General features: G+C 47.3%; 1 protein-coding gene across 1 annotated transcript in view; it reads left to right on the top strand.

Moving 5' to 3' along the window:
* The window catches only part of LOC132571772 (uncharacterized), a 165,207-nt gene that overhangs the window by 69,094 nt on the left and 79,654 nt on the right, over positions 1-16,459 (top strand). Inside the window, exons 11-15 of the mRNA XM_060238564.1 lie at positions 1,715-2,459; positions 3,730-3,841; positions 4,681-6,516; positions 11,968-12,048; positions 13,354-14,084. Coding sequence (XP_060094547.1) covers positions 1,715-2,459; positions 3,730-3,841; positions 4,681-6,516; positions 11,968-12,048; positions 13,354-14,084 — 3,505 coding nt within the window. The remainder of the gene's footprint in view (positions 1-1,714; positions 2,460-3,729; positions 3,842-4,680; positions 6,517-11,967; positions 12,049-13,353; positions 14,085-16,459) is intronic.

Genomic DNA, 16,459 nt, shown 5'->3' on the forward strand with positions numbered 1-16,459 from the left:
AATCCTCTCCGGTTCTTACCACCCTGAACAATTTAGTGTCATCCGCAAACTTGGCCACTTCGCTGCTCACACCCAATTCCAAATCATTTATGAACAAGTTAAAGAGCATGGGACCCAGTACTGAGCCCTGCGGCACCCTACTGCTTACCGTCCTCCACTGCGAAGACTGCCCATTTATACTCACTCTCTGCTTCCTATTAATTAGCCAGGTTTTGATCCGCAAGAGGACCTGTCCTTTTACTCCATGACTCTCGAGCTTTCTAAGGAGCCTTTGATGAGGAACTTTATCAAAAGCTTTCTGGAAGTCAACCACTGCCCCACACTGGTTCTCTAATGCTGAACTAGATAGACCTGAGGTGTCAAACTCATTTGTTATGAGGGCTGGATCAGACATAAATGAGACCTTGTTGGGCCAGGCCATGTGTGTCATAAAATGTAATTCCAGGTAGCGGAGATAGAAACTTTATAAAGGAAACAGACAAACACAAAGATTCTTTTTTTTAAACTTAAAACATGCTTAGAGGATTAGCACTGTTGTAATATCTTGTTTATTTAACAGTCTAATAACTGATGCCTCTTGCTCTGAATTATTGCATCTAAATCTGGAGATAATGGCCGCGCTGTAGCAGTCTCTTGAGTATGCTGTTCAGGTATCGTTCAGGGGTGTATCTGTAAGTTGTAAACCTATTTTTGATTTTTACAGGGTAGGGTGTATTTAGAAGAGAATATGATGACAATGATGAATTGTTACATTCATTTGACTGGTAGATGGTGTTCTGCAATTCAGATCTAGCCAAGTTCCTGAGCCTGCCTCGGTGGGGAGGGCGGGATATAAATCGAATAAATAAATTTTAAAAATGTATCTTTGCAGGATTCTTTCTGTTCCTAGCAATCTCCAGATGTTTCTTGAGACTTTGAGGCCCTGTTCTGAGGGCTGCAATGATAATGGTAACCCAGAAGCGCTCTAACTCTATTTGCAGGTTTTGGTATTTGTGATCTCCTCCTGTTCTTTGTCTTCTGTTCTGCTGTGTCCTGGGATTACAGTGTCAATAATCCAAACCCTGTTTCTCTTTCCCCCCCCCCCCCTACAATTGTGGTATCAGGTGTGTTATGCTCCAGGTGTTTATCTGTTTGTAATCAGAAGTCCAAAAGAATCTTTGTTTCATCATTCTCTGTGATCTTGTCTGGCCTGTGCTCCATTTTTACAGGGTAGGGTGTATTTAGAAGGGAGAGAGCCATTTTGGTGTAGTGGTTAAGTGTGCGGACTCTTATCTGGGAGAACAGAGTTTGATTCCCCACTCCTCCACTTGCACCTGCTAGCATTGCCTTAGGTCAGCCATAGCTCTGGCAGAGGTTGTCCTTGAAAGGGCAGCTGCCGTGAGCCTCTCAGCCTCACCCACCTCACAGGGTGTCTGTTGTGAGGGGAGAAAATATAGGAGATTGTGAGCCATTCTAAGTCTCTGATTCAGAGAGAAGGGTGAGGTATAAATCTGCAGTCATTGCCGCAGTCCATTGATCTGTTCTTCATTATATTACTAATAACATTACTTATAGTCCTTTCGCACTGAGGCTTCTGGCAGATTACATAGTATAAGTCAAATACATCATTACTTTTGTGTTTGCTGAGATTAAATATGATGGAAGTATCTGGAATGTGTTTGGTTCAGTTGCCAAGTGCTGAACTAAAGAGCATTCATTTTATTTTCTGGTCTAGGATTGATATGGAAGAACAGAATACAATAGGATTCAAATCTGGGGAGTGTTTGGACATTGCTGTTAGGGAACCTCTGATTCTCCAAGTCGGGACCATTGGAGAATTCCTGACTGAGGCAGTTCCACAAAAGGTGAAACAAGAACCAGGAGAAGGGCTACAGCATAGCTGGGAGGCCCAATGGCAGGAGTTCCTGAAGACAGTAGAATCCCCTCAGTCAGGGTTTGAAAACCGACAAGTAGCCCCACCCCGGTCAGAGAAAGAGGTGAAGCGAACTCGGGCCTCTCTGAAGGAAGTGCCTGAAGTCCGTTGTGAGCCTACAGAATGTCGCATAACCCCCATCCAGCGAGGCCTCACCGGAGAAGTCCGTGTGGTCTGTGAGAGGCTGGTTCTTTCCAAGAAAACAAAGGAGGAGAGTGTGGATGTGGAGGACACCATCAGTTCAGAGGCGTGGCACCAGCGCTTTAGGCAGTTCAGCTACCAGGAAGCTGAAGGCCCCCAAAAGATACTGCGCCAACTCCGAGAGCTTTGCCATCAGTGGCTGAGGCCGAACAGGCACACCAAGGAGCAGATTCTGGACTTGTTGATCCTGGAGCAGTTCCTGATCATCCTCCCTTTGGAAATGCAGAAGTGGATCAAGGGACATGGCCCCAAGACCAGTGCCAAGGCAGCAGCCCTGGCTGAAGATTTCTTGCAGAAGCAGCGAGAAGACAAGAAACGGCAGCAGAAGGGAAAAGGAGAGCAGCAGGTGGGGCTGTTTGCATCCTGTGACTTGTCTCAATGAGGCAAATGTGTGTGGTTTCTCTTGTTTGGGTCAATTCCTGTCATTTTAATGAATGTGCATATTTTGTTCTGGTACTATTAATAAAGGGGAGGGAGAAAGAACCTGGCAGGGGAATGCTTTGCTGCTTAGGGCACTGAAGTCTTCTTTCAGCCACTAGAAATCTTATCCAACTGCTAGGCTGGCTTCTGAGTTTTCGACAGGCATTGCCCTGTAAGCATGAGGATTAGAAATCTGGGGGTTTTTACATGAAAGCTTTGGTTCTCAGAGGGCCTAACTACATGTTACAATTTTCTCAGATATATCCCTTGGTCAGGTACCCAGAGATCTCCTAGGCAGGCTTCTCTGGAGCCTGTAGGCTTCACTAGGTCAAAGATCATGACACCCATTGGTCTGTCCAGTTCAGTATTGTCTCCCTTGACTGGTCGTGGCTTCTGGGGTTGTCCACCTTTAGGTGGGCAGCTAAACAAGGGAATTAAGAATTCTTATATTAAGCTGTGATTTACTAATTGTAATTATTGGTTGCAAAGTATATTTTTTCATAGCCTCCTCACATTTTGCTCAACCTTCAGGTGGGGCCTGGAGCTCTCCTGGAATTAACAGTTGATCTCCAGACTACAGAGATCAGGTGACCTGGGGAAAATGAGCTCTGGAAGGTGAACCCCGTGGCATCACATGCCTACTGAGCACTTTCCTCTCCCCAAACTTCATCCTTCTCAGGCATCACCCCCAAATCTCCCAAGAATTTCCAAACCGGATCTGGCAACCCTACACTGCCCTTGAGGGTCTTTGGAAGAAAATAGGCCTTCTCCAGTCTGAGCTTCCTGAGATTATTTAAAGGGAGATGCTGGGGATTGAACCTGGGGTCTTCTCTGTGCAGTGCAGGTGCTCTATCCACTGGGCCATAGGTCTCTGTGTATGTATGAGGACATGATTTTTGCTTTATATTAAATCAGACCGTTGGCCTTTCTTAGTTCAGTCTTGTCTGCTCTGACTGGCAGTGGTTCTCTAAGACCTCAAACAGAGAGCAGCTTTTCCCTGCACTTCCTCCCTGAGATCTTTTAACAGGAGATTCCAGGAACTTGACCTTGGGCCTACCGCCTACAAAGCAGCCTCCTTGCAGTCCATCCTTCTAAGTCCATAGAAGTGAATGGGCTTCAAAGGGAGTAACTCTGTTAAGACTGCACCATAAATTTCCTGTTATGCTTTTGAACTGATCCCCCTCTCTCTCTTTCAGGTATTAGGACCTTTGGAAGATGCAGGTGGGAATGCTGAGCGGGATCCAGCAGACAAAGTGCGACTATCCACTGAGGTCAAGCAGGAGTCTAATGGCCAGGATACTTTGCTCGGTAAGGCTTAGGACTGGTGTCCCCAATGTGTTGCCCGTGGGTGCCACCTTTCCTGGTGCCCTAAAAGTATATTTAGAAAATGGGAAGAACCAGGTGGAGCATTTGTTCAGCAAGACTTCTGACTGGCCATTGAAGATTTGATCAGCTGTGCAGATTTTTTAAAAATAATGTTGCTTTAGCATCAGCTGCTAGCACAGCACAAGGTCTTCACTGTGGGACTGAAGGTAAGCTGCAACAGCCATTTCGTGACTGGCTCTACCTCTTGTGGCATGTGGATGTGCCCATCATGGCGAGTCAGAATTCCAAAGGTGCTCACAGGCTCAGAAAGGTTGGGGAGATTAACTCTTTTTAGGTTTTTCCTGGAAGGCTGGATTCACACATACAGCAGAATGGAATGTGGGAATGAGGTGAGAGAATGGACCTCATTCCCTCTACCCCTAGCTGAAAGTAAGGAAATTATTGAGGTCAGGCTACCCTGGGTCATCCAGGTCAAGGTGGAGACAGCACAGAAATCCACAATTTATTAAGCAAGTTCTATGAATAACATTTCAATTTGGCTCTTCTGCTCAAGTTACTATGTAAATGTGTTTGTGTATGTGGTGCAAGTCACATGGTTGCTTTCCATTTTTCTACTATAGTCTGTTAGAAAACCTAGCAAATTTTAGTCCTTGAACCACTGATGTAGAGGCAAGGAAATTTCTGTGTTTCCTGATCTTGTGGTACCAGCCATAGCAATTTAAGCTGCAGACTGTTTTCCCCCTTTTATTTCCTCATTGAGAGGTCTGGTCTTTCTTGTCACTAATTCACTGTCATCATTTTCTGTGCTCCCCATCCCCTAGGCGGCAACCAAGTGAAAGCAAAGAAAAAGGCCACTGAGCTGGAAAGAGTTAAACCAGTGGGGATCAGTGGACTTTCGTTCAGAAGCACTGAAGGGAAGCTATACCTGAGTCCTGAGGTAGAAGGGTTGCCTAAAAGCCAGCAGAGACCCAAAAGGTGCCAGAAAAGCCCTCCACGGGTAATGGCCAAAAAACCCTTTGTTTGTGAAGATGGTGACACTGGGTTGTGCAAAATTGCTACCCCTGAGGGAATCCGCAGGAGTAAGAGAAACAACGACCACAGAAAAAGATTCCCTCAGAACCCTGGCTTTCTAAAGAACCAGAAAGTGCAAGTGAAGGAAGGCTTGTATAAATGCTCCCACTGTGGGGAAACCTTTCTCAATAGAGCATTCCTTGTTACGCATGAGAGAACGCACACAGGGAGGAAACCATATCAATGTGCAGACTGTGACAGAAGCTTTAATTATAAATCGAATCTTACTAGGCATAGGGGGATTCACCTGGATAAAAAAGGGCATAAGTGCTCAGTTTGTGGGAAAAGGTTTGGATACAGAGCATTACTTGTGGTACATGAGAGGACCCACACAGGAGAGAGACCCTATGGATGCCCAGACTGTGGGAGGAGCTTTAATCAGCAAGCAAACCTTAGTAAGCACCAGAGGACCCATACAGGTGAGAAGCCTTTCGAATGTTCGGAGTGTGGGAAAAGCTTTGCTGCCAAGTGTACTCTTATCACTCATCTAAGGATACATACGGGTGAAAAACCATTTAAGTGTCCAGAGTGCAGGCAAGGTTTCAGTCAGAAAGGGAATCTTCAGAAACACATGATGACCCACACGGGAGAGAAACCATACGAGTGCTCAGACTGCGGGAAGACTTTCAGCCTGAAAGGGCAACTCATTACGCACTCACGAACCCACACAGGAGAGAAACCCCACCAATGCTTTGACTGTGGAAAGAGGTTCAGTAACAAAACTGCCCTCACCATGCACCAGAGAACCCATACAGGCGAAAGGCCATACAAATGCTCAGCCTGTGGAAAAAACTTCAGTAAAATGCAGAGCCTTCGCGTGCACAGGAGAATCCATACGGGAGAGAAACCGTACAAATGCTCAGATTGTGGCAAACACTACAGCCAGAGGTCAAATTTTGTTCGTCACAAGAGAATCCATACAGGAGAGAAACCATACCAATGCCCAGAGTGTGACAAAAGCTTCAGTTTTAAAATATCCTTTGTTCACCATAGAAGAACCCATACAGGAGAAAAGCCATACGAGTGTTCAGAGTGTGGTAAACGATTCAGGCGCAGGCACCATATTGCAAAGCATGAGAGAATCCACACAGGAGAGAAGCCGTTTCCCTGCTCAGATTGTGAGAAATGTTTTACTGACAAAGCCAGCCTGTATATGCACAAGAGAACCCACACTGGAGAGAAGCCATATGGATGCGCTGAGTGTGGGAAAAGCTTCCGGTACAAGCAATATCTTGTTATACATGAAAGGACTCACACAGGAGAAAAACCCTATAAGTGTACAGACTGCGGCCATAGGTTCAGTCAGAGTTCAAATCTGACAGTGCACAGGCGATCCCATACTGGTGAAATGCCATATAAATGTTTAGACTGTGGTAAATGTTTCAGGTATAGCACTGTCCTCGTAGAACATCAGAGAACACACACAGGAGAGAAACCATATAAGTGTTTAGAGTGTGGGAAAATGTTCTCCAGTCCCTCTAGTTTTGGTAAACATCAGAAAATTCATACACGAATGGAGCAACATTCAGATAATGGGGTTGGCCACGGAAAAAAAGGCAAACGAAAGCGTAAGGCATGTTCTACAAGGGACTGATTTAAAAGTGACACAGGTGCATTTTATTGTACTGGAACATTTAGGGTTGCCAGGTCTGGATTTGGAAATTCCTGGATATTTTAGGAGTGGAACTTGGGGAAGGCATGATTTGTGGAGGGGAAGGACTTTGAGGGGGTACAGTGCCACAGAGTCCACCTTCCAAAGCAACCGTCTTGTCCAGGAGAACTGGTCTCTGTCACCTGGAAATCAGTTGTGATAATATATCTCCAGCTAGGGTTGCCAACCTCCAGGCAGTAGCTGGAGATCTCCCACTATTACAACTAATGTTCCCTCTAAGCTGCAGAGTCTTGTGAACAAAAATTCTACTTTGCGAGCTATTGGCATTAAAGTTATGAGCTATTGCATAAATTAGTGTGCTCTGGGGTCATCCTTCCTGAGCTAAGACAATGTGTGAGCTGGAGGCTAAAAATCTGTGAGCTAGCTCACACTAACTCAGCTTAGAGGGAACACTGATTACAACTGATCTCTGGGAGACAGATCAGTTCACCTGGAGAAAATGGCTACTTTGGAAGACAGACTGTATGGTGTTATATTTTTAAACAGTCCCTCCTCTCCCCAAATGTCACCATCCTCAAGCCCCACCCCCCAAATCTCCAGGTATTTCCCAACCTGGAGCTGGCAACTATCTCCAGCCACCACCTGGATGATGGCAACCCTAGCAACATTATAAAGTTTGCATTAAACTACTAAACAAATTCTCAACCACTCTTTACTTGCTTTTCAAAGATTGAATGGAATTAAGGCATGTAAACGTATACATTCAATAAGGTTTTAGTTGATTCATATGGGATAGGTTTTATGTTTCACTCGATCACTTTCGCTATTAAATTCTACATTTAAAGATGTATTTCTTGTGTCTGTTGGGGAAAGAGAGGGTAGAGGATAGCTGCAGGAGTGTGAAAGGTGCAATGGATCCCAAGAGCAGAGTTTGCAGCTTGAATGAGACCCAAGCCAGTATTTGCATACTATGAGGTGGGACAGCTGCCAGGGCCCCAGCGTTTCGGGTACAAGAAGAAGAAGAGATGGTGTTTGTACCCCACTTTTCTCTACCTTGATGAGTCTCAAAAGTGGGTTACAATCACCTTCCTCTCCCCACAACAGGCACCTTGTGTGGTAGGTGGGGCTGAGAGAGTTCTGAGAACTGTGACCGATTCATGGTGCCCCAGCTGGCTTCATGGGGAGGAGGAGTGAGGATTAGAGTTCTCGGAATTAGAGTCTGCTGCTCCACCTCTACACCACACTGCCAGCACCCCCTGTCCAATCATTTGGTAGCAATCATGAATGTGTCTGTTGGGGAGAAGGAAAAGATAGATGCAAATGGGTGGAGAGGAGGGTATGAATGTCTGGTGGTAGGCTGTGGAGAGGAGGGGGAACTCCCTCTGCCCAAGCCCCCCCCAACCCACCCTGAATGAGACTACGGACACTGGGTGTGGTAACGCACCCTCCAACATTGCATAGCCAAAATGTAATGCTCCAATTCTTGCACCAAGGATCACCTTCTAACCTCACCCTCCCCATTCGACATTCCCACTGTACAATGCGCCTGTATGTTCACGCAGGTGCTTTTTACTTCCACACTGTTAAAAGCCATTTGGGTGTTTGTTCTTTTGGTTTAAGAGATGAGAAACCTCATGAGACTGTAGCTGGTTATCAGCAGTTCAAAATACAGCTTCTGAATTCCCTCAGTTCAAACGAGCTTGATGTTCGGCGGCACCTCTCCCTGTAAGCTCTCCTCACAGCCTTTGTGACTGTAGTTAGAACTGAGGGATGCTGCCTGCGTGACAATGAGGGGGGTCTCTGCTGTGAACTCACAAATAGATCAAGGTGGGTAACCGCGTTAGCCTGTCTGTAGCAGCAGAAAACCATCCCGTCGCATCTTAAAAGACTTAACAACATTTGTGATAGGGCAGGAGCTTTTGGGAGTCACTGCTCACCACTTCTGATCCAGAATGTGAATCCGTCTGCTTTATACTTGGAGAGTGCAGTGGTTTCAGATGCGGAATGATACTAGCAGGGAAATTATAATAGCAGGTAATTAACTTGCAAATAAGTAGCTGCAGAGAACCTCCATACACCAAAGATTAAGAGAAAGGGTTTCCGATAGTGTTGCATACTCTTAAGGTGGGAAATTCTTGGGAGATTTGGAGGGGGGAGGGTTTCCTCAGCTGGGTATAATGTCATAGAATCTACCCTCCGAAGTAGTCATTTTCTCCAAGGCAACTGACCTCTGTAGTCTGGAAGTTAGTTGTAATTTCAGGAGATCTTCAGGCCCTGGTTGGAGATTGGTAACCTACGTTCAGACCAGATGTTGCTAGCAGCACTTTCTTAGACATTTCCTGGCATGGGAGTCAGAAATAGCAACTGCCATTCTGGCTAGCCAGCTGCCCCTACTAAGCCTCTCTATGTAGCACATGACATCACAGAATGTTATTTTAACAGTTGTATTTTAATGCTTGCTTCGTGCTCAGGGCAAGTGATCCTGTGCTTATACAAACCCCCCAATCCTGGTCATATTACTAGGAAAATATTTCATCTGTATCACAGTTTCAGGAAGAACAATACAAAGGTGGGGCAGATGCAGTCCACATTTATCATGTCTAGGTGGGTGGTAGAATACATGAGATCACAAAAATTGTCATAATGGATCAGAGCAAGGGCTATTTGGGGTGGCATTTTGTTTTCAAGATGATAAGAGTCCAGTCCCCTTGCCTCGGCATCTAGTACTAAGAGATATATTCATTCTGTAGTAGATCGATGCTGAACTAGATGGACCACTAGTCTGATCCAGCAGAGCTCTTTTTTTTATGTTTTTAGCCTAACCTACCTCACAGGTTGGTTGTTCTGAGGATAACAGAAGGGAGAACAATGTGGTCAGTTTCTTTGGGTTCTCAGGGCAAAAAGTAACAGGTTTAAAAATGAAATAACAATTCTATTTTTGGAGGCAGAACACCTCTGGATGCCGGGTGCTGCAGGCAACTACATGATTAGAGATGGCTAATCATTTTTGCCTTGCTTAAGAACTGTGCTATTTGAAACCAATGGGACATCTATTTCAACATCCTGTTTCCCAGAGTGGCCACCCAGATTATCCAGGAATGCCCACAAGGAGGGCACAGAGATAATCTCCCAACTGTTGACCCCCCCCCCCCCGCACTGGTATTCAGGGGTACACTGCCTCTCGCTATTCAGTCATGACTGAAGAGCATGGATGGACCAAACTTCCATAGCAGGGGTGACGGTGGGGTGAAGAAGACGATGTTGACATGAGTCACAACTAGTGTTAACAACTCTAAACTGGGAAATTGCAATTTCAGGAGATCTCTAGGACCTCACTTGAAGGCTGATTTCATCTGGGCTATGTTTTGTTTTCCTTTCCTTGCAGGGATTAAAGCCTGGATTAAGCAACAGAGTCAAGCCAAAGGTCTGTTGGCCTGCGCTTCACAGCCTGTAGTCAGAGTTAGACGGCCTCATCGATCTAGACCTGTCTAGGCTGTGTTTGTTTTGTTCATTTAATTGCACTAGTTGTTTTAATTGGTAAACTGACATTCTGGTGAATTTCTATGAGCCTCTTTGAGTCCCTTGGGGAGGGGGAAAGCAGCATACAAATGTTGTAAATAAACAAACTGCATTTTTCTAGTTAGCTTTCAAAGCCAACTAAACTAGTGGCTGTCTTCTAGGGTTGCCAACCTCCAGGTTGGGACTCAAACTGCCCTGGAATTACAATTGATTTCCAGTTGAGACAACAGAGATCCATTCCCTTGGAAAAAATGGTTGCTTTGAAGGGTGGACTCTACAGCACTATGGTCTGCTGAGGCCTCTCCCACTACTCTTTGTGGGCTGCACCCCCCCCCCCAAAAAAAAAAATCTCCAGGAGTTTTCTAGTCTGGAACTGGCAGCCCTGGTGAATTCCAGAAGTTAATTACACAGTGAAGGGAAATAAGTGACTTAAGAACATGAGAAGCCATGCTGGATCAGGACAATGGCCCATCCAACACGGTGACACACGGTGGCCAAAAATACCCCAATGCCCTCACCAGTGGGCCAGGACACTATAAGCCCTCCCACTGTGCCCCCCCCCCCAAGCACCACTTGTGAGGTTGCCAACCTTCTGGTGGGGCTTGGACACTTCAGAGAATTCCAGAATTATAACTGGTTTTCAGACTACAGAAATCAATTCCCTGGGAGAAAATGGCTGCTTTGGAGGGTGGACAGTTGTATGGCATAGTAACCCAATGAGGTCCCTCAGCTTCCCGGACTCTGCATTCCCCAGACTTCATCTCCCCAAATCTCCAGCCTAGAGTTGTCAACATCAGTTGTGTCTCACAAAAGCTTCTGTTGAAATGTGTTAGTCTTTAAGGTGCTTCTGGACTTTTGTTTTATTCTGAATCTACTGTAGGGTTGCCAATCCCCAGGTGGGGGCAGGGGATCCCCCGGTTTGGAGGCCCTCCCCCCCGCTTCAGGGTCATCAGAAAGCGGGGGGAGGGGAGGGAAATATCTGCTGGGAACTCTTTTATTCCCCAAAGAGATTTATTCCCATAGAAAATAATGGAGAATGGATCTGCGGGTATCTGGGGCTGTGCGGGGGCTGTTTTTTGAGGTAGAGGCCCCAAATTTGCAGCGTAGCATTTGGTACCTCTCCCCAAAATACCCTCCAAGTTTCAGAAAGATTGGACCAGGGGGTCCAATTCTATGTGCCCCCAAAGAAGGTGCCCCTATCCTTCATTATTTCCTATGGAAGGAAGGCATTTAAAAGGTGTTCAGTCCCTTGAAATGTGATGACCAGAACTCCCTTGTGCTTGTCACACCTTTGTTCCTGGCTCCACCCCCAAAGTCCCCAGATATTTCTTGAATTGGACTTGGCAACCCTAATCTACTGAGAAAAATGGTATGACTCAGGGGTGGCCAAACTGTGGCTCAGGAGCCACATGCGATTCTTTCACACACATTGTGTGGATCTCAAAGACCCCCCCCCCCCCCATCAGTCTGTTTGGAAAAGGCATTTGTCTCTTTACATCTCTTCTCCAAGCCAAGCCAGCCTGCGGCTTGGAGAATGCATTTAAAGTTGCTTTCTTTCTACCTTTCTTTCCCCCTCCCTCTCCTGTCTATCTATCCATCCTTCCTCCCTCATCTGACAATCTGATGTTCATGTCTTATGTCTCTCAAACATCTGACTTTATTCGAGGTTGCTCTTAACATTAAGCAAGTATAGCCTGGTCTGTGTGTTCACTTCGTCCATCCCCCATCCCCTGCGTTTCCCTCTTCCAGCAATCAATAAGCGGCTTTTACAAAAAGCACACAGAACCTTCTCCTGGTTGGTGCCCTAAGGGTTAAATCAACAACAGAGCTCTGATTCTCAGAGAGGCAGGAAATGGAGGGGGAAAGGGGGGAACGAATAGTGAATGCACCTTCCTGTCCCACTGAGCTTGGAAGTGGACATTGGCCTGGCGAGTTTCTTTGGGGAGGAGCAGGCATTGTGGTGCATGGAGAGAACCAGAAATTAAAGGTAAAAAAATTACATTAAAAAATCTGTGCCAGTGGGTAGGAGGCAGAAATTGGTGGGCTGGGGGGACGGAGGGAGGAATTATTGCCAGGGGGGGGGGGGCGGTAAGGAAGAATGAATGACGCTCTGCTGCAGAAGTCACTCCTTTGCTCTCTGCATCTCAGAACCTGGTTACTGTCTCCATAACATAAATGTTTGGAATCATAGAACTGTTCGATGTAGTTATATTTTTTCTGGGTCACCCTGCCAGAGGTGGGGGACAGCAGGATTTGGGTCTAACTAAAGATGGATCCAGTAGCAAGAACTTCTGGCTCGGTAGTTACAGTAGAATTTCATTTATATAGCACTTACAAAGCGTTCAGAACGTTCCACATCTCTTATTGCAGCAATCCTCGCAAATTGTACCCAAAGGCAGTCAAATGTCTCACTGTAGCAGGGAAAGAGCTGAGAAAATACAGGCAACCCAAATTAGCATACATTGGTGTACTACAAGAGGACTCCAGGTAGTTTTTTAAACATGTATTTAAGGTTAGAGTGTGGAACGTGATCAGGGATGGTAAATGAGGGCTCTCCTCAGACCATCCCTCTGCTGAGGAAGTTGCTACCCTCTTCTTTGGCAGAAGGGGTGGCAAATGAGAGCTGGCTTCCAGCTCATCTTTGGCAAGGGAGTTATGTCTTCTGGTGGCACAGATGGCAAATGAGGGCTGTCTTTAGCCTTCCTTTTGCTAAGGAAGCCTTCTTTGCTGGCAGTAGGAGTGGCAAATGCAAACTTTCTTTGCCAAAGTAGTTGTGTTTTCTCTTTTTGTGGCATGGATGGCAAATGAGGGCTGTCCTTAGGCCTTCCCCTTGCTGAGGAAGGTGGTGCTTTATTTGCTGGTAGCAAGGGTGGCAAATGAAGGCTGGCCTCAGACCTTTCTTTCTCAAGGCACTTGTCCTTTCTTTGCTAGCAGCCAACATTGCAAATGAGGACTGTCTTCAGCCTTCTCTCTGCTAAGGAAATTGGTGCTTTCTGTGCCAGCAGCTGTAGTGGCAAGTGAGGGCTGTTCTTAGGCCTCCCTTTTACTGCAAAGTGGGTGCCTTCTTTGCTGGCAGCAAGGCTGGCAAATGAGGGCTGTCTTCAGGCCTCCTCACTTCTGAGGAAGTTGATGTTGTCTATGCCAGCAGCAAGAGTGGCAAATGAGGGCAGGCCACAGGCCCTTCCTATGCCAAAGTAGTTGGTGTCTTCTCTCATCTGATGAGTGGATATTTTTGCTCAAATATGCTTCACTTTGCCCTGATTAATACTGAATTTCCTTTCCTACCGGCCAGGAATAAAAATGGAGGAACACAGCCCAGCTGCAAGACCCTTTCAAAAAGACAGACTAGAGGCAGGAGGGAAAACTTCTCATGCTGCCCAAGTTGGAGCCATCAGAGAGCTTCTGTCTGAGGCAAATCCACACCAGATTAAGCAGGAATCAGAAGAGGGGCTGGAGCACCACTGGGAATCTCAGTGGCAGGACTTTGTGAAGACACCGCCGTCCTCTCGCTCAAGGCGGAAAAACCCACCATTGCCTCAGCCCCTGTCAGAGGAAGGGCTGAGGAAGCTTCCGGCCTCCTTCAGGGCCACAGTTGACGCCAATCAGTGGCTTAGAAAAGAGGGTGTCTCCCAAACTTTGCAGTGTCCTATTGGGAAAGGGCGTGAAGCCTGTGATCAGCTCATTTCCTCTGTGAAAGTGAAGGAAGAGATGGTGGACGAGGACGAGCCCATCAGCCTGGAGATGGAGCGCCAGCAGTTCCGGCGCTTCTGCTATGAGGAAGCCGAGGGCCCTCGAGAGATCTTCATTCAGCTCCAGGAACTTTGCTATCAGTGGCTGAAGCCGGAGAAGCACACCAAGGAGCAGATCTTGGAGCTGCTGGTTCTGGAGCAGTTCCTCATTATCCTGCCCCCAGAAATGCAGAGCTGGGTGAAGGAATGTGCGCCGGAGAGTTGTGCCCAAGCCGTGGCCCTGGCAGAGGATTTCTTGCAGCGGTTGCAGGAGGCAGAGGGCCTGGAAGGCAAGGTAAGCACGTCTCATCCTCACTACACTGAGAAGAGCAGAGATGGCGAGACTAGGTGTAGAACTGAGTGGCACCTTAAAGACTAAGCGTACCTTAAAGATAAATTGAGGTGGGTAGCTGGGTTGGTTTGAAGCAGCAGAACAATGTTGGAGTCCCATGGCAACTAAGACCAGCAAGTTTAATTCTGGGAATAAGCTTTCATGTGCATGCACAGTTCTTCAGATACAGAGAAACAGACTTCCACAACTTTACAAGATGCTTAAGTTCCTGGGTGATAAATATAATCCAATTTCAGCTATACTTATTACCCAGTTACTTCTGCTTCTTGGCTCTAACTAGCTCTTCATGGCAATTAACCTCTATGTGTAATGGTTGTGCATGTTTTGTTTTGCTGTATCTGATGAAGTGTGTGTGCACACGAAAGCTTATACCTAGAATTAAACTTGTTGGTTTTAAAGGTGCCGCTGGACTTGAACTTTGTTCTGTACTTTAAAGACTAATACTAACTGTAGAATTCAGTGGCAGTTTAAAAACTAACAATTTATTTTTATTATTATTAATTTTTATGAGTATCTAGTGTATGCGCATATGCATGAATGCCTGGAAGTCATGGTTGACTTCTGGTGATCCCTAGTGGGGCTTTGATGTTTCAGAGAGCTGGTTTGATACAGCCTGCCGCTCCTGGTTTTCCAAGGAAGTCTCCCATGCAAGTACTTGCTAGTGTTGGCCTTGCTTAGCTTCCAAGATCTAGTGAGATTGGGCTTGCCTGGGCTATCCAGGTCAGGGCTGAATGCAAATAATTTATTTTAGTATAAGCAGGGCTTTTTTTGTAGCAGGAACTCTTTTGCGTATTAGGCCACACACCCCTGATGCAGCCAATCCTCCAAGAGCTTACAGTTTGTTATTGTTGTTCAGTCACACAGTCAAGTCTGACTCTTTGTGACCCCATGGACCACATCACGCTAGGCCCTTCTATCTTCCAGTGTCCTCCTAAGTTCACTCAAATTCATGTTCGTTGCATCAATAACACTGTCTAACCCTTTCCCGTCCCCTTCTTTTACCTTCAATCTTTCCCAGCATCAGGATCTTTTCCAGTGAGTGCTCCCTTCTCATTTGGTGGCCAAAGTATTTGAGCTTCTGTAAGCTCTAGGAGGATTTTGTACCAGATCTTGTACAGCAAAGAGTATTGGGTACACAGGTTCAACAGACAAGTGGTCTGTTCAAAGACCAGCATTCTGACTTGGTATAATGCATGTTCACCAGTAAACTAGCATTGCTTTTGGAAGGAGCCATGGTTCAGTGGTAGAACACCTTTTTGGTATACAGAAGATCCCAGGTTCGATCCCCAGCATCTCCAGTTAAAAGGACCAGGCAGTAGGTAATCTCCATCTGAGGTCCTGGAGAGCTGCTGCCAATCGGAGTAGACAATACTGACCTTGATGGACCAATGATTCGATTTGGTATAAGGCAACTTCATGTGTTATTTAGGTGCCAAAAGGTCCCAATTCAGTGCTGATGTGGGAAGTGCCTCAGAGACACCACTGAGGGCTGGATGAACTAAAGTCACTTGCCAGTAGGGTGGCCAGACCGTCCCGGTCACCCGGGAATGTCCCGCTTCTGGGTCCTAATTCCCGCCTCCCGGCCTGCCTATACCGGGACCATTACAAGTCCCGGTTTAGCCAGCGAGAGGAGCCGGGCATGGGCGGGGCCAGGAAGCGGGGGGAGGCTGCGCTGCTGCTGCCTCTTCTCCGTAGCTGCTCCTCCGAGATGGGCTCAGCCTGAGCCCATCTCGGAGGAGCAGCTGCGGAGAAGCGTGGCAAGCCCCGAATCTGGGTCCTTCTAGGACCCTGAGCAGCAACGCTGGAGGAGCAGGAGCAGGCCGGACTTGCGCCCCGCCCCTCCACTCCCTGCAGGGGCAAAGGCGGCATGCGTGGGCCTGCTTCACTTCTCCGCCCAGCCCCTCTGCTGTGCGGGCGGCAAGGGACATGCTGGGCCGGCCTCGGAGGAGAAGGAGGCGGCCGGAGGAGGAGGAGGCGGCATGGCTGTGGCGGAGGCGCGCTGGCCTTCCGAGCCAAGGACTTGGTAAGTCCGGGGGTGATGCGGAAGGTGGGAGGGGAGCTGTGCTGCGCTGGTAGCCGGAGGGAGAGGCCCTCCTCGCCTTCCCTGCTGGCCCTAGGCTTCCCAACCCCCCCCCCCCCCTTCATCCCCCGGTGGGTCTCCAGAAATCAGGAAGCGGGGTGGGGGTGGGGGCTGGAGGGGGGAGAACATACCTGTAGGTGTAGCAGTTTGTAAAATGCCTGCCCCTTTAAGGCTGGCCTGGGCAGGAAGGAGGAAACAGGAAGGGCTTCGGAGAACGGCCCCTCCCTTTCTTTGCTTT

Source organism: Heteronotia binoei, chromosome 5, assembly GCF_032191835.1.
Source record: "Heteronotia binoei isolate CCM8104 ecotype False Entrance Well chromosome 5, APGP_CSIRO_Hbin_v1, whole genome shotgun sequence".
NCBI lineage: Eukaryota > Metazoa > Chordata > Lepidosauria > Squamata > Gekkonidae > Heteronotia > Heteronotia binoei.